A 24,444-nucleotide genomic window follows, 5' to 3' on the forward strand; every position below is an offset into this window, starting at 1 on the left:
TTGAATGTAGATCATTCGTTCACTTGAGAGATGCGGGAGCTATGTAGACAATATTGTGTGCATATGTAAGTTGCGATCAGGGCTGACAAGTACTTCACCTCAAGAGATCAGATTCATCACGGTGAAACGAAATGCCGACCCCAGCATGTATGGACCATGATCATTGCGCGTACATGCTAGTTCGAGGACCAGTATTGTCCACCCACGATCACACACACCCACTCGAGGACGTGAGATTGCGAGCATCGACTACAAAGGGCGAATTAGGTTATGCATGTAATACCTACCCCCCTCGCCTTCTTGTCACCCACCTATAAACATCAACCACGCATGGAGCCTGTTAAACTACATCGGGGCTTGATGACGCTAATTCCGATTCAGGCTACGTGGTGGTGGTGCCCGCAACAAGATCTGGCTCGTCAGCTGGCGGTCGCGACTCTCCGGGCTCTATAGAAGGGTGCGGAAATGTAGGTTCACCTGATCGCTGGCTCTCGAGGATAGCACCAGCAATTTGAATCTGGTTCGATCCAGGTCCGAACGGTCAGATTTACTCCAGATACTACTACTAATCCAGGAGACGGCGCAAAGGAAGGAAGGATTCGTCAATGTACTCAGTACCGTAAGGCCAGGCCAGGCAGGATGCGGCAAAATCCGGGGCCCATCGAGATGGAGCTTCCCTCCGTCCATCAGTAGCTTGAGTGCCGGTTACCGATAAAGGTAGTGAACGGTGATCCATATCTCTCTCAGTCAGCTGCGGCCGAGGCAGTTAAGACATTGATCGTTCCAAGGTCATCTTCCACCTTTGTACCCTACCACTGACTGACGGCACTGTCAACGCGAGCAGCAAGTGACCTGTTCCACGTGAACCAGGCCCGTGACTCACCGCCTCGTGTGATTGTATCTTTACGGTAACGTCAGCGGGGGCTACCTTTCGGTCATCCTCCTTCTCCTCCCCCTTCTGCTATCTGACGACTTTACTCTTCCATCGATCATCGACTTTCGGCGCCCAACTCTCGATCTTCATCCAGAGCTTGCAGATTTCACCTCTCTTCTGCATCCCTGATCTCCGTTCAGCTACAACACGCCTTCCGGCTCTCTCTCTCCTCATCTCGCTCCGCATCCAGACCCGCTTTACTTATCAGCTTATCAATCCATCACCATGCGTTCCAAGTTCAAGGACGAGCATCCCTTTGAGAAGCGCAAGGCTGAGGCCGAGCGTATTCGCCAGAAATATGCCGACCGTATTCCAGTAAGTGTTCACCGGTAATAGGATGATGATGTTTACAGAGGGGGTCAACCAGCTTCAAAGACGGCTTGTGTCGTGAAGCTGCGGTCGGAGACCAGGATTGCCGCCTTATCTTTCCCCTCACCGCTCCTTCCGGTAACTAACCGCCCGTCCGTTTCCTCCAGGTGATCTGCGAAAAGGTTGAGAAGTCAGATATCGCAACCATCGACAAGAAGAAGTACCTTGTTCCTGCCGACTTGACCGTCGGTCAGTTTGTCTATGTGATCCGCAAGCGCATCAAGCTCTCTCCCGAGAAGGCCATCTTCATCTTTGTCGATGAGGTCCTACCACCAACGGCTGCGCTGATGAGCAGCATTTACGAAGAACACAAGGATGAGGACGGGTTTCTATACATTACGTACGTTTTATTCACCCTCCCCTTCTCTCTCTTTCACGGCGTTTCTATCGTTTCTATTCTTCTCCATGGGGCTCGGAAGGACACACCGTACTGACTTTCTTGACTTTCACCAGATACTCCGGCGAGAACACCTTTGGTGACCTGTGAGGGCTCATTGCATCCTTCTTGACTTGTCGCCTGATCCTCGTATTATGATGCCGTAATGGGAAGTATGGGTTTTCTTTGCGGGGGCCTCAGTGGCTCCGGCGGGATAAGCAATACTCCCAGAATGTCTCTCTCGTCCTTTTCCGTTCCACTTGGGCATGGGGCGTTTTTGGGTGTTTCGTATATGACTTGTTTCTCTCCTTTTTTTTTTTCTTAATTTGAGTTCATCTAGGCTTGGTCGTATCTGCCTGCGGGCTTTTCTGTCCCCAGGAAGTCGGTGGAAATTCACAGCTAGTCCTCGATAGCTTCAAATCGACATGTCGCTCATGAAGTATAGATCCAATTTGCGTTGGCATTCTCGCATGCCGAATTTTCGTGTGCAGAAGTTTGACACCTACCAAGTTGGTATGCCGGCCCATGTGTTTGTGCCGACACTGTGCTTGTGTGCTGTCCCCCTTGCGCAGAAAACAAGAAAAAAAAGGGCAAGAATGAGAAAGCCTCAGGTTCGAGGCCACCATCCTTAGCTTAGACATTACCACCTAGCGTTCCATCCAGTTTCTTCACAGAGAAAACTTATGACGGGCTGAGCCGTATGGATGGACCCCATGCTGTAACTGAGTGCGATCGATGGGTCTCATCGCCCTTGTACTTTCATACCTTTTTGTCGGGCAGGGCTCGAAAGAGTATTGATCTGGATTGCATCTCATCCGAGCTAGCGGTGGAAGTTAAAAGGTTCGAGTGATAATTTCCAGTAACGCTCAGCACCCTGTTAACACATTCCCAAGGCAGATCAGATTGATGTAATGTGCTCTCTTTGTCCTTGAAACGAGGGATCGAGCTCTCGGCTCGAGTGAGTAGCAGCGGTGAGGTCGGTGTTTATCCCCGGGTGTGACTGAATTTGAACGGTGGAAATTGGGTATGTAAGTTGCATACTACTTTGGGGTTCTATTCACCGTGAAGCATGAGTGATGGAATCATTAATATGGAATGGACGAGGTATGTATGTATTTCTCTCCCGATATCTCAAGGGGGAAAGACTAGTATCACTCTTGTTTATGGAAGAAATGTAGCCGAGGCCGAAGAGATGGGAGATCAAGTAGGAGTATTAGTACAGCATTACGGTAGGTCAGTACCTACTACATAATTGCTGTAGTAGGATGTTTCAATATTCATGGTATGTATATGTATCTTGGTCTTGTGTGTGTTGTATTTGACTGTGGGGATTTTGTAGAAAAGGTAGGTAGGTTATACGTCAAGAACATGAGAGTCTGAAGAATGGCCGTCGAGAATGGTAGAACCTTCATGTTGGTTGAAAAAGCCCCCCCCAAAATGCATGCTTTTTCACACCATCATATCAATGATGGGTATATCACCGACTCAGCCTCCATAATTCCAGGCAGCATTAACCTGGTCAGGAATCAGATACAGATGGGAGTTGGACGAATGCGGATATTTCATGCCCAGGAAACGCACAACAACTAACCCAGTGTACAGAGTAAAGAGCACATCGGGACGCTCATCGAATAGCGGTAGAATTCCAGGAACCACATCCGGTAATTCAGATGTCTCAACATGATTGCATGTTCACTACCATTAGATTAAGCCTCTCTCTCTCTCTTCAAGGAATATAAGAGACACGAAAGCAACGCAAAAGTACATAGAAAGGCCTTCCTTCCAATCCCCCAGGGCTAAACCAAAAACAAACTTCCACTAGGCTTCGAAACTATCTCATTTCTTCTCACCACCCCCCATAATTCCCTTGACACCAGGGATATTGCCTATCGTGGCATTCGACGCGGACTCCGCACCCGATGCCAGCCCCGAGCCAACATTACCCGCACCCTCTTTGCTCTTCTCCCATACTCCAGATGCAGGACCGGCGTAGGACCCAGATTCATCTTTGCCGTTGCGCTCGGCACGGTTGATGCCTTCCTTGGAGACGAACTGTCCCACGGGCTTTAGGAGTCCGTTCTCACCGAGTTGGTTGCCAATGAGATTGTTGGTGTCATCTTGGAGCTGGTCTACTTGGTTGATACCAGTGACTTTGGTGTTGGAGAGGGTATCTAATAGAAACGAGCGAAGAACGGAAGGAAAAGGAAGGTTAGCCTTGGGGGAATTCTTCCATGTGAGTTCAAAGGGAGAAAGGTTGCGTAGATGCCAGGAACCTTATAGTTCATAGTTCAACTCTGGAGGGTGTGAGAGTTGGTGTGGAAACATACCCTTTGTGGCATACGAAGCCTTGTTGTCACCTTTGCCAAACCACTTCAGGTATTGGTCTTCCATCCAGGGCATCCATTTCTCATATTGATCATTGTATGTCTCCTTGGCCCACTCGGTGTAGGTTTGTCTCTGCTCCTCGGGCTTTTTGTTGCCGGCGAGAGGGTTGAAGTTGTTGCTTGAGGAGGATGAGGAACTCATTTTGGAAGAAGAAGGACGATCAACCAGGGTAGATGGTAGAGAAAATTTGATAATGAAAATGATCTTCAGGTAGACTGAGTGTATGTCAAGTTGAGAAGTTCTGGAGGTTGTTTTTTTTTTTTAATTCATAGATCTACTCAAGCGTGGCTCAGGTGGCCGTGTGCATCATTTCATATATATATATATACAGTGCCATGTTGACCAGCGAGGCTTAGATGACGTCGGTGGCATGATGACGAGTCATTGCGCTGGTCGAGGACGTTGGCATTCCAATTAAGTGTGTGCGGACTATCATGACATCGGTGCGGCCAGGATGTGCAGAGCAGTTAATATCGACCAAAGTTTATCGCTGGGACTGATTGGGTGACGATTGACTGGGAGTGTGGCTGTTGAGGGGAGAGACTGGGTGGTGAGTGGATGCAGGCCGGATGGCTGTGGAGTTTGTGTCGCGTCCATGTGCGTCGAGTAGAGGTGTGGTTGCCTGAGGCAATAGACTTATTCAAGTGATGCCTGTGGTGGTGGCGGTGATGATGAAGCTGATACTGAGTGCAGAGGCACACTGCACCGGCCGATGATGCTCATGGCGACATGATGGACTGATATATGTAGCCTGTTGAGTAAGGTCGTTTGGTGATTGGGATTCAGGATACAATATGCGCCGCAGAGATCCTCCCCATACCCCCCCCCCGACTTTCTCACTGTGCAGCGGGTGAGCACCCGCTAGCGCCTCGTAAGATCCAAACAGTAGAAAGGGAACAGGACATGTTTTCCTCTCTAGTATCAATATCACAGTCTATCATGGACAGCTTCAAATGTCTGGTACAAGGTATCCTATGTGTTGTTTTAGGTGATGATGAGATGCAGTCATGCATGCGTAACGAATCCATTCAACCACAAGTCGAGTCCGGACTGCGTGTTAGAGACCCGCTGGACTTCCGCCAAGGGGCCGGTCTTATCGTCGACGGGTGATGACTGGGCTTATCAGTAAGATCAATGGGGAGGTACCTCCCACGCCATCCGACTATGGGAGAGTACTTGACGATGACTCGTGAGCATCCACGGCTGAGCTCCGACGCCGGATCCCAATGGGGACTAGCGGCCCACCCGAGTCGTTCCGATAAAATTTTCAGGCACATGTTTCCCTTCGTTCCTGGGGAGATCTCGTGTTTCTTGTACGTCAATTGTCTCTGGGTCCTTTTTTTTTTTGGCTGTTCGCTTCTCTTCCTACCTCTCCATCCCTCATCCTTCACCCGAAAATAAACAGCACAATGTCTCCTGCTATTGCTCAAGCCGGTGCTGGCGCCGCCTCCAAGGACGCCAAGAAGGAGTCTGCCACCGCTCGTCTGCTTGGTTCTGGTAAGATCAACACACGTTCATTCCCGTCAGAGCGCACGCGCGAGAAACGGGGGGAGAAGGAGGGAAGAAAAGATGCAGAATGGCGACAGGTTGAAACAGAGAGATATTCTGTGCACGGTTGCTAATTGCATTGAATTTCCTCAGGCTGTGCTGGTATCGCCGAGCTGATGGTCTTCCATCCCGTATGACTCAATTGATCTCCAAAAAACACATATCATCGCATCACCTAACCCCTTTACAGGTTGATACCACGGCGAAACGTTTGATGAGCAACCAGACCCGAGTACGTATTCGGTGTGAACAGGACGGGGAAGATCGTTGTTTGCGCATGGAATGGGGCGGCTGACTTGAATTGATGCCCAGATCTCCTCCGCGTCCGAGTTCAACAAGGTCGTCTTCCGGGAGTACGCCGATGCTGCCGTTGGCCGCAAGTTCACTTCCCTGTTCCCCGGTCTGGGATACGCCGCTGGATACAAGGTAAAAAAATCCCCCCACAATGGCGCGACGGGTTCTCATGGTGATCCAGGTCACTAATTTGGTGTCTGTCGGTGTAATAGGTCCTTCAGCGTATCTACAAGTATGGTGGTCAGCCCTTCGCCCGTGACTACCTGGCTCAGCACCACGGTGCCGCCTTTGATAACGCATTCGGAAAGGGCAATGGCAAGGCTATCATGCACGCGACTGCTGGCAGGTGAGTCATAGATCTCTCCAGAGGAGGGACAACCCAATGAGGAACGCACGCTGTTGGAAGCTGGCACTAACCATGAGTGCTAGTTTGATCGGTATCGGAGAAATTGTCCTTCTGCCCCTGGATGTCCTGAAGATCAAGCGTCAGACCAACCCCGAGGCCTTCCGCGGCCGTGGTCTGTTCAAGATCATTTCCGATGAGGGTATGGGTCTTTACCGTGGTGCCGGTTGGACCGCCGCCCGTAACGCCCCCGGATCCTTTGCTGTAAGCTCTTTTTCCATGCCTGTCACCATCCGATTGACCTGTTGCACGCGCTAATCCTGAATCTTTTTTTTTTGCCTTGACGCTAGCTCTTCGGTGGTTCTGCCTTCGCCAAGGAGTACATCTACAGCCTCAAGGATTACAACAAGGCCAGCTGGTCCCAGAACTTTGTTGCCTCCGTCTGCGGTGCTAGCGCCTCGTTGGTCGTCTCCGCTCCTCTCGACGTGATCAAGACCCGCATCCAAAACCGCAACTTCGAGAACCCCGAGTCCGGCTTCCGGATTGTCTCCAACATGATGAAGAATGAGGGCTTCCCGTCCTTCTTCAAGGGTCTGACCCCCAAGCTTCTGATGACTGGTCCCAAGCTGGTGTTCAGCTTCTGGCTCGCCCAGACTCTGATCCCAGCCTTTGGCCAGGTTGTATAAAAGCGCTGAAGTCGGTTTTTTGCTTTTTGTGTGTGAACACAGAAACCGGGAAAAAAAGAAACACGAAAACAGTGAACCATTTTAATATCAATAGATTGGGGGTCAAGATGGGTGACACACTCTTCACCTCTCCCTCTCAGCAGCCGCGGCGTTCATCTTCGGAAAATACTCTCCCCCTTCCTCCCCCTTTTTTCAGTTTCGTGGCATCACTTCTCCGATCATACTTCATTATTTTCATCTCCCTCTTCTTCCGGCGTCTTCGTTTCTGGTGTGGTCTCTCATGATATTCATGACCTATCCTTTTCCTTGGACTGCTTGTGTATCTTTTTTTTGGCCCGCCCCCTTTTTCCCATTAGATCTTGTTTATTTTATCGAGTGATGATGTCTTGTGAGAAATGAAGAAAGCGACGAATATTGTTTTTTCTGCATGATCATGGTACCATTTCCAATCCTGATTTGAAATTGGTCATTCTCGAGAGGTACCAACCCTCATCCTCCAAGTAAACAATCCAAATTCACCTCCATTCCCCAGTCGTCGCAACTCATTTCCTCCGCACTGCAAAAACCCCCCGGTTCCGCATCCGTATGCGCGTCGCATCACGTGATTATGCGGCTCTCTCCGCCATCGCCATCGACTCTCCCAGAAGGACCCGGCTGATCTGAGTGGTTTGTCCAGTCACGCAATTGACACAATGGCCGTCTATCTCTTGTCCAGGTACGAGATGCTCTGAATCCGTCTCTGTCTCTAGCTCCCCTCCATCTGCGTCAATATTGACGTATTCACATCATGAAACACCCTCTCTTCACTTTCCTCTATCGCAAACACTCCCTCCCCCCTCCCAGCTCCTAAGCTCCCAGCTTTCTACCTTTTCCCTTTCCCACCGACCTGCACATACACCAGTCCAACCCCTTATACACTTCCACCTATACACATCCAACGACCTCTAACTTCCATCCCCATCCCCATCTATCCCAGAATCTAACGCGCAGACCACCTCACAGAGTCGGCGACCCCATCTTCGCCCTAACCATGGGCATCGCCGCTGCATTCTCACGCATCCGCCGCGATCAAATCGAGAAAACCCCCGACAAGGCCTCGGAGATTGGATACGGCACCGTAGTGCAATTGGGTCAGCGGCGCTTGCAGCGCTGGTGGAATGGGGATTTTCAAGATCTGTGACGGGGTTTTTTGAGCTGGAGATTGGTGGTGTCGTTGGTACTGTGGTTATGTTTATCATCATCACTAGGACGACTTTCTGTGCTTCTTTTCCAAGGAGGGAAGTGGGCAAGTCAGGAGGGGACCCTGGATACGAGTGATGAAAAAGGAAGAAAAGGAGGCAGGAAGAGCATAATATATTCTTTTTTTTTTTTTGACAAAGGTCCCTTGCCACATGGCGTTTGGTGGAAAATTGGGACTTTTGAAACCCTTTTGATGATTGACCATGTTGATGGTACTTCTACTGGACTGGGCATAGGTAGGTAGTAGAGAGTAGACGGCGGGGGAGTCACGTAGAGTACTCGATCTCTGATAGATCAGAAGGTGTACACACCTAAGGAAAGTAAGGTTACCTACTCCCGATATACCGATGTCGACCTCCAATTGTTCAATTGGTCCACCTGACCTAACCTACTTAGGTTAAGATTCACTCATATCTCCAAAGGGTGTATTCAGAATTCGAACATCTGTCGAGTAAGATCGATTTTGTACCGGGGTACCTGACTAATTGACGTTCCCAAGAGGAATACAACTGGGGAATGGACATTCTGGAGAAGGATATAGTGCGGATGCCCAGCTTCCCACTCTTTGTGTATTTAACACATGGCTATATATTGGAGGTCAAGTTATAAATAGTGGATTTGCCAAGGGAGTGAGCGGATAGATGGATTGATGAGTACTGTGTCTCTAATGTACTTGGAAGGAGTTTCGAGCTGCTCGAGAATCGAGATAGGGACCAGGGCTAAGGTATTCCAGACGCTGGCGATGTGGTTGGAAAAGGTCTAGCTATGTCTACTACCATGAATGACAGGTAGAGCTTGATGCGCACTGGGTAGCGGTCTGTGTGGTGGATACTACCCTTGCACGTTGTACCGGTTTACTTTATTTATAGAAGAGGAGACCAAAGGTTGAATTAAAATATTTTTGATTGTCACTGGGATGAAAATTTTTAAATCACCAGTGGGGAGATAACCTTGTATCTATGCAATCAGGAATCACAAAAAAAAGTGAGAACAAAGCGAAAAGGGGTAAAAATGAAAACTCGAATATCCCATAAGTCGTAAAACAAGGCATGAAAAATAAAAAAGATTAATCACAAGCCCAATTAGCCAAATTTCCCAGAGTCAACGAAGAATTCCATGACAAGGGAAAGAAAAAATTCTCATGTGTTGTCAAAGGGTCAAAAGGGCAATAAGAAGTGCTTCGATGCATCAGAAAACCATTTCAGGGCGAGACGTTTAGTCAAGCTCCTCGGGCTTCTCCTCAACATCGTCAGCGGGGCGGGGAGCAGCACCGCCGGGGGCGCCACCGGGAGCGGCACCACCATAGGCAGCGGAGATGATGGGGTTGGCAACACCCTCAAGCTCCTTCTGCTGGGACTCGTACTCGTCCTTCTCGGCGGTCTGGTTGTTGTCGAGCCAAGAGATGACCTCGTTGATCTTGTCCTCAACCTTCTTCTTGTCATCCTCGGAGATCTGGAGCTTGCCCTCAGAGAGAGTGTTCTTGAGGGAATAGGCGTAGGACTCGAGACCGTTCTTAGCCTGGATACGGCCAGCCTCAGCCTCGTCCTCGGCCTTGTACTTCTCAGCCTCGGACAGCATGCGCTCAATCTCCTCCTTGGACAGACGGCCCTTGTCGTTGGTGATGGTAATCTTGTTGGTCTTACCAGTGCCCTTCTCGACGGCGGAGACGTTCATGATTCCGTTGGCATCAAGATCGAAAACGACCTCGATCTGGGGAACACCACGGGGGGCGGGGGGAATGCCGGTAAGCTCGAACTTGCCGAGCAGGTTGTTGTCCTTGGTGCGGGCACGCTCACCCTCGAACACCTGGATCAGGACACCGGGCTGGTTGTCAGAGTAGGTGGAGAAGGTCTCGGACTTCTTGGTGGGGATGGTGGTGTTGCGCTTGATCAGAGGAGTCATGACACCACCAGCGGTCTCGATACCGAGAGACAGGGGAGCAACGTCGAGCAGGAGGATCTCGTTAGTGGACTTGGAGGAAGTGTCACCAGACAGGATAGCGGCCTGGACGGCAGCACCGTAGGCAACAGCCTCATCGGGGTTGATGGACTTGTTGGCATCCTTGTTGAAGAAATCGGAGACGAGCTTCTGGATCTTGGGAATACGGGTGGAACCACCGACGAGGACAATCTCGTGGACAGAGGCCTTGTCGATCTTGGCGTCACGGAGGACACGCTCGACGGGCTCCATGGTGGAGCGGAAGAGGTCCTGGCAGAGCTCCTCGAAACGGGCACGGGTGATGGAGGTGTAGAAGTCGATACCCTCGAAGAGAGAGTCGATCTCGATGGAGGTCTGGGCAGCGGAAGAGAGGGTACGCTTGGCACGCTCGCAAGCAGTGCGGAGACGGCGGAGGGCACGAGCGTTGGTGGTCAGGTCCTTCTTGTGCTTACGCTTGAACTCGTTGACGAAGTGGTTGACGAGACGGTTGTCAAAGTCCTCACCACCCAGGTGAGTGTCACCGGCAGTGGACTTGACCTCGAAGATACCCTCCTCGATGGTCAGGAGGGACACATCGAAGGTACCACCACCAAGATCGAAGATGAGGACGTTGCGCTCACCCTCAACCTTCTTGTCAAGACCGTAGGCAATAGCGGCGGCAGTGGGCTCGTTGATGATACGGAGGACGTTAAGACCGGCAATGAGACCGGCGTCCTTGGTAGCCTGACGCTGGGAGTCGTTGAAGTAGGCGGGGACAGTGATGACAGCGTTGTTGACGGTGCCACCGAGGTAGGCCTCAGCGGTCTCACGCATCTTGACGAGGATCATGGCAGAGATCTCCTCGGGGGTGAACTGCTTGCTCTCACCCTTGAACTCGACCTCGATGATGGGCTTGGTGGCCTTCTCAACGACCTTGAAGGGCCAGTGCTTCATATCGGCCTGAACCTCAGCATCCTCAAAACGACGACCAATAAGACGCTTGGCATCGAAGACGGTGTTGTGAGGGTTCATGGCAACCTGGTTCTTGGCGGCATCACCGATGAGACGCTCGGTGTCGGTGAAGGCAACGAAAGAGGGAGTAGTACGGTTACCCTGGTCGTTGGCAATGATCTCAATGCGGTCATCACGGAACACACCCACACAGGAGTAGGTGGTACCCAAGTCAATACCGACGGCGGGGGCCATGATGAATGTGTGTGTTTATGTAGAGGAGAGGAAAAAAGGAGGGAGAACTTTTGTGTGGTCGTGAAAACAAGAAAACTCGTAAAGGATCTCTCTCTCTGTGTAGATGTAGTAGAGGAGAAAGTGTTGTGGAGGTAGAAGGAGGATTAAAAACTTGATTGAAATCTGGGAGGAAGAAGAAAGACTGGTCAGAGTCTGGGTAGCGAAATCCTTCTATATACTGAGCGGTGTATTGCTCAGAAGCTTCTAGCAGGGGAGCTTCCACGAGCATCCATCCGGTTCCATGGCCTTCTTTGCCCCAGCAACTGACACATTGAGTCTTTCAGGAGACTCCCCGGCCCTTCCAGAGGGATCTAGTGGATACCTTTGATTGCAAGAAGCTACGAGATGGTTTGAGATCCTACGCAAAGCGGCTCAATTGCTGTCGGAGAGCTCAACTTTCTATTCAGATGGTTTGATGTTCGAAGGAAATATTTTTTTGGCGGGGCAGGAGATGATGTAATCGATGGTGGGATGAATGATGGGAAGACTTTTGCCCTCCCAAAGAAGACTTTGCCAGCGAATGACAATACCGTATGCCACGGTAAATAACAGGCTATTCTTACGATCTGAATGCAGTTGGGCAGTTCCACATCGGCAGACAGGGCCGCAGAATGGTGTATTGTGACGGTACAGCTTCTTTCCGGCGTCATAATGATTGCATGGACTTTGTCTCTCCTTCTCTGTGTTTTTCGATCAGCCGATCGCCAGACCTCCCAAGGGTCATAATGCGCCCCCAGCGTTATGCGCACAATCCATTTCCAAACAATCCCACGTGCAACGCTCACGTGTGTTGCAGCCTTGATCAGTGGGCAATCAACTTTGGTTTTTTTTCTTCCTCTTTTTTTTTGGCCCCGGCGCTCAGGCCACCCACGGCTGACATAGACCTACTTTAGGCATAAGCTTACTCTTCGGTACGGACTCCGCGTTCACCTGTTCTCTGATGTCGCTGAAAAGACATCACAGAGAACCCACACCGCCACCATTCATACTTTCTTTCCAATCTTCAAGGATCGGTGGATACTCTACGTGCTCCAAATCAACAATCATGGCCTGTCCCGTCTCGCACTGACCAGATTTGTCCGGTCACTGGTCCAGATACTCTGCTGCGCACGAATGCAACAGCCCCAGAACCTTTCTGAGCGGACGTCGAAGCCATTCCAATGCAATTGTAGGGACCCCCGCTATGAGCAAGGTCTTGGAGTGGATCTCCAATCACCTCGGAAATGATGATGATAGAGGGTGCTGTTGAACGTCCCCTTGGCCCCAAAAGGTGGGTATCATGGATCCTGAAGGGCGTTGCAATCTCTCATAGGCCTTCTTCTCCTATTCAAATTCATCGTGCCAACCATGTTTGATCATTCTGATAATCCCAACGGCCGGAAGTCCCTAAAGTTCTTGGCATGTGGCCAAGTGTAGGCGATACACATGGGGGCCGGGGATCTAGCTTTGGGATTGTTTTCGCATAGAGAGGGATCGTATTGAGGTAGTCCACCTTTCAACCTGTGAGAGATAGATAATACAAAATCAGAAAACCGGTGCATTAATGCGTACCTGAGGTTGTCACTCCTTCATGTTGCGGTTCAGGGCAAAAGATGCTTCAAGGTTGCTGAAGAATCAAAATCAGAAAAAGGTATGCCATCTGATTTTCCAGGTATTGTGCCATTGACAGGGCTACCTACAACATACTCCTTCGATGGTACCCACTCGGAAGATGGATTGCACGGAACAACCCTGATTCTTACAGTACCCACAAAGAGCTCGAGTTTTGAAGATCTCTACTACACTGAATGCGTACTTTGAATTGCCACACCAGGGGATCTCCAGTGGCGAGGCAACTCGGCTTAGTAGAAGTTGAGCCGAAAGACCGTGGAGTGGATGCCGCGCAGAACTTTCGAGCAGTGTACCATCGCGAGCCAGGAGCGTTTCTCCGAGGCCGAGTACTTGCTGAAGTTATCGTGGCCAAGATTACTACCGAGCTTTTTTTAATGATGATAGGCCCACCTGTCCTCTTACAAAGAGCTGATTGTTTCAGAAGATTTTGATTGATCGGCTGATGGGCAGTATCAGCATCTCCTGATCCTCGGAAAAGTCCAGGCATTGGGTGGGAGGTATCTCTGTATCATTTTGCTTACGTTGTTCTGCTCGCTAGGGAAGATATATCCACAACGGCTCGGGACAGGAGCAAAGATCATGGCTGCGCTCCACGTGGGAAAATCCAGGGGAAAGATGAGAGGCAAAACGTGGCCGACGGAAGAGTACCATGAAAATGGAAGTGAGCCACTGAATCATCAAATCTGTAAGAATGTCCAGACGGCACTGTGTAACTAATTTAGACCCAATCTTATCACTATATTCATACCCCGAAAGTTATGTTGCTGGGATCCCTGGTCAACGAGATGGTCCAGAGAGTATCCAGTGGACAGTGTCCACTGTCCTGGAACACTGTAGAGGATAGGAAGCTAGAATTTACATAGCTTACTCCCACTTGAGCTGTCTTACCCCCTCCTAGGTAGGTCCGCGTGAGACTAGAAAGTACCCAAGTCCGAATCCATCCAAAGCCCTATCGATCATTGAAGGCCCGAATCGGCTAGCCAAGAAGATGTGGAGCACGCTGCGCCCTCGTCTCTTGTTGAAAATGCAATACGAATTCGATACGGTTTATCGACATCAGTACATGACGATGTTGCAGGCGTCCATATGTAGTGATGGTTCTTGATGGCCCGCCGCGCTTGACAGAAATCCGGCTCCTGTTGTTGAGCGGAGCCCGGTGGAGAAAGTCCAAAAAAGACGAGGAACACGAAAGATCTGAAAGTCAAATATAGAACAAAAAAGAAAAAAACAAACCACCTGAACCGAGAAATCACAGCATTGATGCAGTGACGGCAAACTTCCGAAAGCCTCTCCTGCGAGTCCTCCCTTTGCAGGAACTGTGCGATAGGATTGTTACGACCCTTCCGGAGTTCTGACTCGTGACCTTCGCCCGCAGAGGTCCATGAGTGGCCTCACCCAATCGAACAACCCCACACTGGACATATCGATGCGACACAAACTAGGATCCGACTTGCCTCTTCTTTCCAGATGGAAATGTGACAAATCAAACCCGCCAGTGACACACTAAAACTCAAGCATCCTGGATCACACACCTCAAAGATCGGACTGAGTTCCCTCGTTCAGGCAGTGGAGACGTCCACTGCCGGCGGCACTAACCGTCCCTGGGCGCACCGGACTGATAACGCCATCGGCGCCCATTCTGACTGGCTCACAAACTCTAATCCTTTCAGTGCCATCTAAGCTCTTCAAGCTTTTGGATCGGTGGTTGCTTGGTATCTCATCATGCCCGCCGGAGACGCCTCTTCGGGCCGAGTACTTCCTCCAATCCAACTGGAATGGAACCGTGGATGCAGCCGTTCGATTGGTTCCATCGAGATTTCCGAAGTCTCGACACGGCCTTCGGGCATTCTTCGCTCTTACTCACGATGGCGACGTGAAAATGGATTCGCACATCATACTTCTGGCCATGCAGGGCAGCGCAGGGGAATTTGAAGGAGGGGGAATTTTTTCGATCATTGATAAATGAGAAAAAAAGATCTGACCCGCCCTTCTTCTTTCTTTCATATTCCCTCTGTGATCTCCCATTCCATCCGTGTCGGTCCTATCGTCGTGTAACATCCAGTGGCCGGTGAAACAGCGATCTGGAGACTCGCAGTAGTCTGGGATCCCGCAACTATCGTCCGAAAAATGGCGATTTCAGATATCTTCAAACGTAAAGGTCGGTTGGGGCCCCGACAGGAAGGAGAGACCACTGTGATCGTCACGGAGGATCATGTCGAAGTGCCGGTGCCGGTGATTGACAAGTTGGATGGCACCACCGTGGACGAGGAAAAGATCAAAGTGCTCGATGAGACAGCGGCCATTGAGCACGAGAGCCACGACAATCCCGAGATCGCCGCCTTGCCGTTGCAGGTGCGCCAATTGATCAACCTGACTGACGATCCTACGCTTCCCACCATCACGTTCCGCTACTTTGTCTTGTCGGCGCTCTTTGTCATTCCCGGCGCATTCCTCTCGCAGATGAGCTATTTCCGAACCACCAAGGCCCCCTACTCGGTTTTCTTTGTCCAGATCGCGTGTCACTATGCTGGTCATTTCCTGGCACGAACCCTCCCGACGTGGACGGTTCGCGTCCCGGGCACCAACTGGGGATTCAGCTTGAATCCGGGTGCGTGGAGCATCAAGGAACACGTGCTGGTCACGGTGACTGCGGCTTCTGGGGCGACCTACAACCTGGGATACGCCCCCATTGTCTTGGCCGAGCTGTGGTACGGATATCGTATCCCCCCGGCGGTGGCGATCTTCTTCATGCTGGCGATTGTCTGGATCGGATACGCTTTCGCGGCTCTGGCCCGAAACATCCTCTTGCCCGATCCCGAGTACATCTGGCCACAGGCCTTGATGCAGACCACTCTCTTCGAGACCTTCCGCAAGACGGACAACTCGTCTCGCCTGGCCAAGCGCCAGATGAAGGTCTTCTTCTTTGCGCTTTTGGGAATGACGCTGTGGCAGTTCCTTCCCGAGTACGTGTTTCCCTTCACCTCCTCGCTCGCCTTTCTCTGCTGGGTTGCGCCACGCAACCCAGTGGCCAATTTTATCGGATCGGGCCTGGGGGGAATGGGGTTTCTCAACCTCTCCTTGGATTGGTCGAACATCAACTGGAATGGATCCTCCATCATGTTGACTCCGTGGTGGACGCAAGTGATTCTCTTCTTGGCCTTTGCCTTTAACTGTTGGGTCCTCATTCCGGCCGCGAAATGGGGCAACCTCGGGTCGTTCAAGCATGGCATCATGACCAACACTCTTATGCTGGGCAATGGAACGACCTACCCGACGACCAAGGTGTTGACGCCAGACTTTCACCTCAATCAGACCGCCTACGAGCAGTACGGCCCCATGTATATGGGAATGCAGAATGTGTGGGCGACTTTCTTCGACTACGCCAAGCTCCCCGCGGCCATCACCTGGATTGCCACGTTTGGGTTCTCCCAAATCAGCGCGAACCTGCGGAAAGTGTGGGAGACTCGCAAGGCGACCAAGGCCGCCCAGGCCGCCGGAACTTCCACCGCTGACCAGGGCCAGGGTCGAGGTATTCACTACGCCTACCACGATCGACTCAATGTGATCCAGCGACAGTACAAGGAGATTCCCCAGTGGTGGTATCTGGCCCTGTTCCTGGCCGGGTTCCTCACCCTGATTGTGAGCATTGCATGCGGGTATCTGTTCATTCCCATCTGGACTCTCTTTGTCGCCTTGGCCAGCGCCGCTGTGTTCATCATCCCGTTCGCGTGGCTCTATGCCATCTCCAACTACCAACTGGCCACAGGCTCGTTCAATGAGCTCATGTATGGATACATGGTCCACACCAAGGCCGGCTCGACGCATCAGCATCCCTGTGGACCCTCGGTGTATGGCGCCATCGCCGGCGACGCGTGGTATCGGGCGCAGTACATGTTGCAGGACCAGAAGATTGGACACTACATGCACATCCCGCCGCGGGAGATCTTCTTCTCTCAGATCTTTGGCACCTGCATGGGTGTGCCGATCAACTACGCGGTCATTCGATGGATCATGGACACCAAGGGTGATTTCATCACCGGCAAAAAGGCCGACCCGCTCAACCAGTGGACGGGGCAAAGCCTGCGCAACTCAAACACGATGGGGATTCAATATGCCATTCTTGGCCCCAAGCGCCTTTTCGCCGAAGCCGAGATGGCTCCCCTGCCCTGGTCCTTCCTGGTGGGCGCGGTCATCCCGCCCATCCTCTACGTCCTGCACCGATGCTTCCCCCGCCTGCGCATTGACCTGTGGAATGTCAGTATCTTCTTTGGCGGTCTTGCTGTGTTCTACGGTAATGTCAGCACCGGATACACCTCTGCCCTGATTGGCGGATACATTGTGATGTACTGGGCTTATCGGAAGCACTTTGAGGTGTGGAAGCGGTACAACTATCTGGTCGCGGCGGCCTTTGATGCCGGCTTCAACCTGAACATGCTGTTGATCTTCTTCTTCTTTGGTGCGGGCAAGCAGGTTTCCATGCCCGCCTGGTGGGGGAACAATGGTGACTCGGTGGAGCGATGCTTTGCCTTGAAGAAGTGGTAGAGCGGATGGACGCTCTCGACGATGGCGATGAATCTTCATGACTGAACGATGGCTGGTACACGTAGTTTTTCCATTCGCCCAATAATGGTGATAATAGTATATGCCAACAATGAACCTCACTCGGACAGAGCACTCTGGACTCGTCTCAAAACACACCCCACAACATCCCTTAAGCCACGGTCACCTTCCTGAATACCTTGACTCCCAATGAGAGGATCAGTAATATGATCAACTACCGGACCTATCCCTCATCAAGAGGTATTCTTCCATGCCCCGATGCCCTCGTCGAAACTCGAGTCCCACGACGGCCAGCGCGAGCTGAGGGTCGCCCCACCACGACGAATCACCTCTGCGGATCCCGTGAGAACCGTCCCTTGCTGCCGGTTGTTTTTGTTGGAAAGCTCCCCCCGCCAAACCACCTTGCAGACCGTCTCTTGTTTCTGAAATTCCTACTTCCCACCGCACGACCTTCCTCTCCTTTCTTCTCTTTCTCTCCCGGACCTCCATCCTGTCAAAAACATTTCCGACTCCACATTCTCTCGCTCATCAGATCCCCCTGCATCCTCCCAGTTTCTTCACAATGGGTGACCACGCCACTACCAACAACTCCTCCGCCACAGCTACCACCGAGGCCGCCTACGCCGACAAGGGCAAGGGCAAGGCCCAGGACCCCGACATGAGTATGGAGGATGACAGCGACTCGGAATCTGACAATGGTGAAGAAATGGTGCGTCGACCTTGTGCTCGGTAGAGTTGGTCGAGGACAATGACTCGACTTGGAGAGAGAGATGACATGATGAAACTAACTTCTTGCGACAGGTCGAGGTCGGTATGTAGACGCCCTTTTCAACTCTCCATGATACCGTGACGTGGCTCCTTTATCTCGTGGAGCGCATTGTGCTCTCCACCCTCGCTTATGCCAAGCAAAGCGCCCAACTAGACCCGTCTTATTGCCCGTCGACGATGATGGGAGTCACCACACCGTGAAAGTATTCTTGACTAACTCGGACTCTAACCACGCAGACGAAGAGGAAGCCGACGATAGCCTGGAGCCCATCTCCGAGTCCAACATCATCAGCAGCGGTCGTCGCACCCGTGGCAAGAACATCAACTGGGAGGAAGTGCGCAACAAGACCGACGATATGGATGATGACGAGGACGACGATGAGGACTACCAGGGTGGAGCTGATGATGATCAGATGCGCGACTAAAGACTCTTTGTTCCCCCCCCCCCCCCCCCCCCCCCCCTTTCCAATGGGGTGGCCGGTTTCTGGACCCTTTGCTTCGAACGCAGAATTCGGATAAGGAGTGAAAGATGGGCAATTGTTCATTGATCGTCCTTTATTTTCTGCTTCTCTTTCTTTTTGCTTCTTCAGACGCTCTCTGGCGAGTTGAAGGGTGTAGCCTATTTCTTATCAGTTTCTCTATGGGTTCAAAACGGAGGGTCGATGGCATCTGGCTACTATGTGAGATGAGAATTTGAGCTTGCGTCATCTATGCAGCGACGACTATGATTCAATGAAGCCTAATTGTTTTTTTTCTGCTTCTTTTTTTTTAGGGTGGTCGGTTTGGGTCAACAAGTTGGTGAAACCATGGGATGTAAATCACCCCCAGTATTGCTCTCCTTTCCTAGGTAGATTTGAAAAGACATATCATGGACGCGGTATCGAGTCACGAATACAAAAAAGTGACATTGATCGAAAAAAGAGTCACTCCGCAATGCCGACAATGGTTCTATGGACTAGCCCGCATGGTGGACGGAGCTTGAGATGCATCAGGACAGCTGCCTTTGTCGATACATGGAAGGGCAGGAGTGGGTCTCTTTGAACTGTTTGTCTCCTCAGACTCGATAGTCAACTACTACCAGAGGAGTACTGTATGAGGCTCTAGTGTCTCGTACGGGATCCGATCTACTAGTTCGATGCAAGAAGCCAACAGCGCCAAGAGAGCGAGCCGAGCCTTTTATTTACGAAAAATCTGACAAATATGCCATCTCACCGAATGCGCCGCAAGTCCTGTACTGTACCCTTATATCTTGACACCTACAGCGAACTACTCGCCCTCGAAGGCTGGACTCTTCATTATTTTAGTAGCTAGCTTATGGTACCAGCTAGCAGTCACTCATCCACCATCACGTGCAACACAGTTGGTCTCGCCCTTTCCGAAGACGCTCGGACCACCTTCATTTGTCGACCGTCTCCGCAAACATTCAAAGAGCCCAACTGCAACTGGATACTCCGAGAGAGAGACCAACTAAGCTTCTTTCGTCTCCAGTTTCCACCCTCGTCGGACCTCAACATAATGGTCCCGGCTCACTGATAAAGAGGAGAACACTATAATAAAAAAGAGACGCCGAAAGAGAGAGAGAGAGAGAGACGCCCCCACCTTCTTTGGATTGATATGGTTCTTATTGCACTCCATTGAACTGGTGCGATATTCTGAGTGATCGTGTTCCGATTTTGAGATCAGCCGGGCTTATTGTGGGAGAATCGACTCGATGGCTTCACGGTAGGTATAGTTTGACTTGTTCGATTCCTCCCTTCCCTTTTGAAGAATCGCAGTCGCAGTCGCACTCTCGATGACAAACTGTACATGGATGGATGTTGCACCAACTGTGCAATATACGCTTGCGGACCACACACCCCCCTATTTCCCCTCTCCAAAATCCACAAGGCTGACTTTTGACTGCATCTCGCCATTCGATCAACAGATTCCCACGTCAACGAGACCCACGCTCGTCCTCCTCCTTATTCGACTCGTATGGCGGCGGCGATTCCCGCCCGGCGAGCAGATCTCCTGCGTCGGTAGGCGGATACGGATATGGAGGATACGCTGGCCCAGCAGTCAGCGCGTACCCTGGTACCAATGGCAGTGCCAGTTTTCGCAGTGTAACACCGGATAAGAAGTATGTCTGAAGAGTTGCGATCAAGGGCCAGATATTGTACAAACGAGAGGACTTTCCATTCCACCCCCCTCTCTCCGGCCTCCCTGTTGAAAGATCTAACTGTTGTCATCAAATTACAAAGGGGCCACTATTCGGACGCGGTACTATCATCACTCGAGTCTCAGAATGATGCCGAGGTTGAAGGAATTACAGCCAAAGTGAAGATGTTGAAAGATGTATGTGTCACTGAGAGCACTCCCCCCCCCCTTAAAGACCTAAAATACCAAGACTGACTCGTTTGCCAACCACTCTCTAGATGACGATAGCAATCGGCGACGAGATCCGCGATACATCCTACCTCAACACCCTTGAAAATTCTTTTGAAAGCACCCGTGTCCGACTTCGCGGGAATATGACCCGTATGCTTCGCATGGCCGAGCGAACGGGGATCAGTTGGAAAGTCTGGCTGGGCTTTTTCACCGCTGTGTTCTTGCTGTTCTTCTACGTGTGGCTGTTTTGAGCGACGGGGGTAGTCGATGCAGAGTCCGCCGTCTTTCTGTACGATCTGAACCCTGCACGTGGTCTAATTAGTCCGATGACGAAACGAGGAGCTATGAAAACATATTTGTTGCGACACCCGTGACCACGAGAAGTCTGTCCATCTCGACTTCAGCAACCGAGTATCCCACTGCAACTTTCTCGGAGGGACGGAGATTGTGGCAGGTGGGAGAATGGCTTCTTCCACGTTGCTCGCCTGCCCGTGGCTCAAATTTGAGCATCAGGTGCCCATTCGGTGAAATGTGTTAGTCGCGAAATGATCTTGTTGTAGTAGCGAGTGCCTGCTACGGCTGAGAGGGTTGCTGAACCCTTTTGAGCTTGCATCAAGTGACGTGAAAGGGCACGAACCCCGTCGCTGGAAAATTCTCTAATACCTAATAATCCCTTTTGTACATAGTTCTTTTTGCTCTGCCATATGTTCGATGGAAATGAAGGAATTCCCTATGCCCTGTCTTGTTAGTCTCATGACGGGGTTCCATGGCGCCGTGGCCTTTCTTTCTTTCTTTTTTTTTTTTTTTAAAAAAAAGTACATGCTGTACATTCCTATTCCTATTCCTACTGAACATGATTCCTGTCTTGTGTGCCCAGTCCACAATCTCATTCATAAGCCCTCCGATCGAATGGCATCCCCACGTCTAGCGACACGTCCAACGAAACCCCTGTCAACCCAACGCCACCGCTCAAAAACACGAGAAAAGGAAGTAAAAAGATCCCCTCAAAAAGGAGGTCGGATCTTTATCGATGCATGAACAGAAAGAAGACAATCTCTCCTTTTCTTCACCGTTCTCTCGGTCCAGCAAGCTCTTAGTCAAGACTATCCCGAGGACCACCGACACGACGAGGATACCGTCGCGCCAGACCATTTCGCCGACTTCCCTGGCTGGTGATCGAGGCCCGCAGATCATCCTCTTCGTAGAGCATACTGCTCGAGTCCAGGGCATCGCCTCCACCACTCCAGCGATTGATAAATCGGCGCTGGGCCTCGGTTTCACCGGATCCGCTGGGCCGCGGACGACGCATCAAGGGCGGAGTGGGCAGGCCCCGACTATTTGGCGTGCTGGTGCTGGTGCGGCAGTTGTCCATGCGTTGTCGAAACACGTTTCCCGGGATCGACACCAGACTCTGTTCGTGATTCTCTTCGTCTTCGTCGAACTCGTCCTCGGTGTCAGTGTGCTGCCATTCTCCCGATTGATCTGCGTCGGGAATGTCATCGTCCAGATCACGAGTGAGATTTGCATCTTGTCCGTCTTCATTCTCCTCCTCGTCCTCATAATCATCCAATGCACTCCCTCCTTCCGCCTCGGGCACATCCGCGTCGAGATCAGGCTGTTGATCAAAATCCTCCTCGACCTCCTCGGCATATAACCCCGACGTATCCGCATACCCATCCTCCTCCTCATCTTCCCCTGGATATCCCTCCGGAATCTCATCATCCAAATCCCTCTCCATATAGCTCCCATCTTCCTCGAACCCTTCCTCACCTTCCTCCACCAACCCTTCTTCATCCGCATCCGGAATCTCCGCATCCAAGTCCCGCTCCTCTCCCTCCTCCCCCATCGTCAATCCCAATTCATCCGCATCCATACCCCCCGCCGCGGCCGTCGCCGCCGCCAACGCCGCCGCTTCTTGCTCCGCCGCCAGTGCGGCAAGCGCCTCTTCCCGCTCGGCCTCCTCCTCTTTCATGCCGAGCATGGTCTTGGCACACCCGGCGGGGCGGATCCATGAGGATCCAAAGCAGGCGATGGTGTTTTTGCGGGCGCGCAGATTGCGCTCCTCGGCCTGCAGAGCCGAGAGGCTTAGATCTGCGGTGCGGGGAGGGAGAAAGGCACTGCGGTGATTTCGTTGGTGGGTGGTCTGGGAGGCATGATTGCGACGGTGAGGCGGAGGATGTGGTTGTTGAAGAGGGTTTGATTCGGGGCCAGATAGCTGTTGAGAGGAGGGACGATGGGGATTCGAAGGGCCGAACCAGAGTTCATGGGACTGATGGAGGCAGGAAGATCTTGATTAGTTGGCAGTCATGCAATATCAAGGGGTCAGTAGAAAGGATTGAGTCACTGTATACTCTTGGGGCAGGGTGTGGTGTGTGTGTCGGGCTTACATCCTGCGGAGCGATGAATGGGAGTGAGAGCATGATGTGCGTGCTCTATGTGCTGTGGAATCTTGTGCTCAATGTCCAGAGGCCTTGAATTGACAATGGATTGTCTGGTGCAATAGAATGCTGAATAGGATCTGTGGTGCCAACTGCGATGTTGTCTCTTTTTTTTTTTTGATGCTTCCGACCGCGTCGAGCGCGTTCCGTTAGACGATTGTGACGTCGAGAGATGCGCGCTCAGGTACGATTTTCCAGTCCGCCCGATAGTAATCGCGATTGGCGGCAAGAGCTGGCGGAACAGCTTACAGGACTGGTTCTGTTGGACAGCAGACGTTACACATGGTCCACTCTATGGGGTAAGATGTCACTGGGACAACTAAAATATTCTAGCCAAGTGTGGATATGAGGGTTTGTGGGAAGAGAGTACTTGCTTCTAAATGAGCTGTGTAGATCAAGGATCCGACTTGGAAAGCAGTACGTGCTAAAAAAAAGCAAAAAAAAAGATACGTTGAGCGGAGATAAAAGGGCCAGCTTTGTGGCTCCGTTGATTCTGCAGCTGTAAGGTACCATGTCAGATACCTTTGACGCAATTCTGTGTGACAGAAATGACTACAGGAAGCAATACTAGAGTTTTTTTTTTAGTTATTTATTCTTCTTTTACAAAGAAAGCCACCAAGGTTTAAAAGCCTTTGTAGAGTTCAAAGTGACATGCGAATGACCCTGCAGAGGCTGCTAGTACTCCTAAGAGCTGGAATCGAGTGTGGTGTGATCATGGAGACCGGCGCTGCAGAATTAAACAGGTTCGAGTCGCCCTAGAGATGAGAGCAAAAAGGTTGATTTGTGGTGTAGACAGTTGTTGTGAGTTGGACCTTCTTACTATTTGATTTTTGTCCCTTTCACAGTTTTTCTCTTTCCGGATCATATACTACGTACTTGAATTGTTGTTGGGTTGTGGTTGGGTCGCTGGAAAAGTACTCACTCTTCACAAGTAAAAGGAAATTCGTCTTAACATTGTACATGCCAACATGGGATCAGGAGACAGGTCTCTTTCTCTGTAATTTCTGGAAAAGTGACAATTCTTGACCCCGGCACCATCTATAACAGCTTCGTGGTCATTCTCCTAGCTGGTCTTCCACGGTGGTCTGGGAGACGGTCAACAGAGTCTAGAGTCCTGAGCAGTATGGAGTCGAGAGTACAGACAATCACGCATATCACAATCTTTTCAATCCGAGCTAAGAAAACCCTGATCCTTGACAATCCACTCTCAAGTGGGGGGGGGGGATATGGAAATGATAATGATCAACAAGCATCCTCGCAAAAACTCCAGAGTGTCACTAGTCCTCCGACAGCACCTTCATTTCCACCACGCGGTGGGCACCTGACACAGAAGCGGTGTACCCGAAGCTCGTGGTCATCATCGG

General features: G+C 51.2%; 9 protein-coding genes across 9 annotated transcripts; 6 read left to right on the plus strand and 3 right to left on the minus strand.

The window, feature by feature from the left end:
• Nucleotides 1-1,159: 1,159 nt before the first annotated feature.
• Nucleotides 1,160-1,790, plus strand: POX_e06396 (Autophagy-related protein 8; the record flags this gene model as incomplete). Its single annotated transcript, XM_050115218.1, has 3 exons — nt 1,160-1,249; nt 1,411-1,643; nt 1,757-1,790. 3 exons carry the CDS (start codon nt 1,160-1,162, stop codon nt 1,788-1,790), a joined length of 357 nt encoding a protein of 118 aa, XP_049967678.1.
• Nucleotides 1,791-3,515: 1,725 nt separating this feature from the next.
• Nucleotides 3,516-4,205, minus strand: POX_e06397 (uncharacterized protein; the record flags this gene model as incomplete). Its single annotated transcript, XM_050115219.1, has 2 exons — nt 3,516-3,952; nt 4,007-4,205. The coding sequence occupies 2 exons, from the start codon at nt 4,203-4,205 to the stop codon at nt 3,516-3,518; spliced, it is 636 nt and encodes a 211-aa protein (XP_049967679.1).
• A 1,268-nt stretch (nt 4,206-5,473) lies between these two features.
• Nucleotides 5,474-6,935, plus strand: POX_e06398 (Mitochondrial GTP/GDP carrier protein 1; the record flags this gene model as incomplete). The annotated part of the gene is made up of 7 exons (XM_050115220.1): nt 5,474-5,561; nt 5,706-5,743; nt 5,803-5,844; nt 5,925-6,038; nt 6,119-6,252; nt 6,336-6,513; nt 6,600-6,935. The coding sequence occupies 7 exons, from the start codon at nt 5,474-5,476 to the stop codon at nt 6,933-6,935; spliced, it is 930 nt and encodes a 309-aa protein (XP_049967680.1).
• Nucleotides 6,936-7,627: 692 nt separating this feature from the next.
• Nucleotides 7,628-8,115, plus strand: POX_e06399 (uncharacterized protein; the record flags this gene model as incomplete). The annotated part of the gene is made up of 2 exons (XM_050115221.1): nt 7,628-7,650; nt 7,938-8,115. The coding sequence occupies 2 exons, from the start codon at nt 7,628-7,630 to the stop codon at nt 8,113-8,115; spliced, it is 201 nt and encodes a 66-aa protein (XP_049967681.1).
• A 1,274-nt stretch (nt 8,116-9,389) lies between these two features.
• POX_e06400 (Heat shock 70 kDa protein) lies at nt 9,390-11,297 on the minus strand (the record flags this gene model as incomplete). Its single annotated transcript, XM_050115222.1, has 1 exon — nt 9,390-11,297. The coding sequence occupies one exon, from the start codon at nt 11,295-11,297 to the stop codon at nt 9,390-9,392; it is 1,908 nt and encodes a 635-aa protein (XP_049967682.1).
• A 3,777-nt stretch (nt 11,298-15,074) lies between these two features.
• Nucleotides 15,075-17,489, plus strand: POX_e06401 (uncharacterized protein; the record flags this gene model as incomplete). Its single annotated transcript, XM_050115223.1, has 1 exon — nt 15,075-17,489. The coding sequence occupies one exon, from the start codon at nt 15,075-15,077 to the stop codon at nt 17,487-17,489; it is 2,415 nt and encodes an 804-aa protein (XP_049967683.1).
• A 580-nt stretch (nt 17,490-18,069) lies between these two features.
• On the plus strand, nt 18,070-18,700 carry POX_e06402 (Histone H2A.Z-specific chaperone chz1; the record flags this gene model as incomplete). Its single annotated transcript, XM_050115224.1, has 3 exons — nt 18,070-18,216; nt 18,309-18,318; nt 18,513-18,700. 3 exons carry the CDS (start codon nt 18,070-18,072, stop codon nt 18,698-18,700), a joined length of 345 nt encoding a protein of 114 aa, XP_049967684.1.
• A 1,286-nt stretch (nt 18,701-19,986) lies between these two features.
• Nucleotides 19,987-20,893, plus strand: POX_e06403 (uncharacterized protein; the record flags this gene model as incomplete). The annotated part of the gene is made up of 4 exons (XM_050115225.1): nt 19,987-19,997; nt 20,200-20,394; nt 20,516-20,609; nt 20,690-20,893. The coding sequence occupies 4 exons, from the start codon at nt 19,987-19,989 to the stop codon at nt 20,891-20,893; spliced, it is 504 nt and encodes a 167-aa protein (XP_049967685.1).
• Nucleotides 20,894-21,735: 842 nt separating this feature from the next.
• On the minus strand, nt 21,736-23,062 carry POX_e06404 (uncharacterized protein; the record flags this gene model as incomplete). Its single annotated transcript, XM_050115226.1, has 2 exons — nt 21,736-22,911; nt 23,030-23,062. 2 exons carry the CDS (start codon nt 23,060-23,062, stop codon nt 21,736-21,738), a joined length of 1,209 nt encoding a protein of 402 aa, XP_049967686.1.
• Between the last annotated feature and the right edge of the window lie 1,382 nt (nt 23,063-24,444).

The sequence above is a fragment of the Penicillium oxalicum genome, chromosome V (genome assembly GCF_001723175.1).
Source record: "Penicillium oxalicum strain HP7-1 chromosome V, whole genome shotgun sequence".
NCBI classification, from domain to species: domain Eukaryota; kingdom Fungi; phylum Ascomycota; class Eurotiomycetes; order Eurotiales; family Aspergillaceae; genus Penicillium; species Penicillium oxalicum.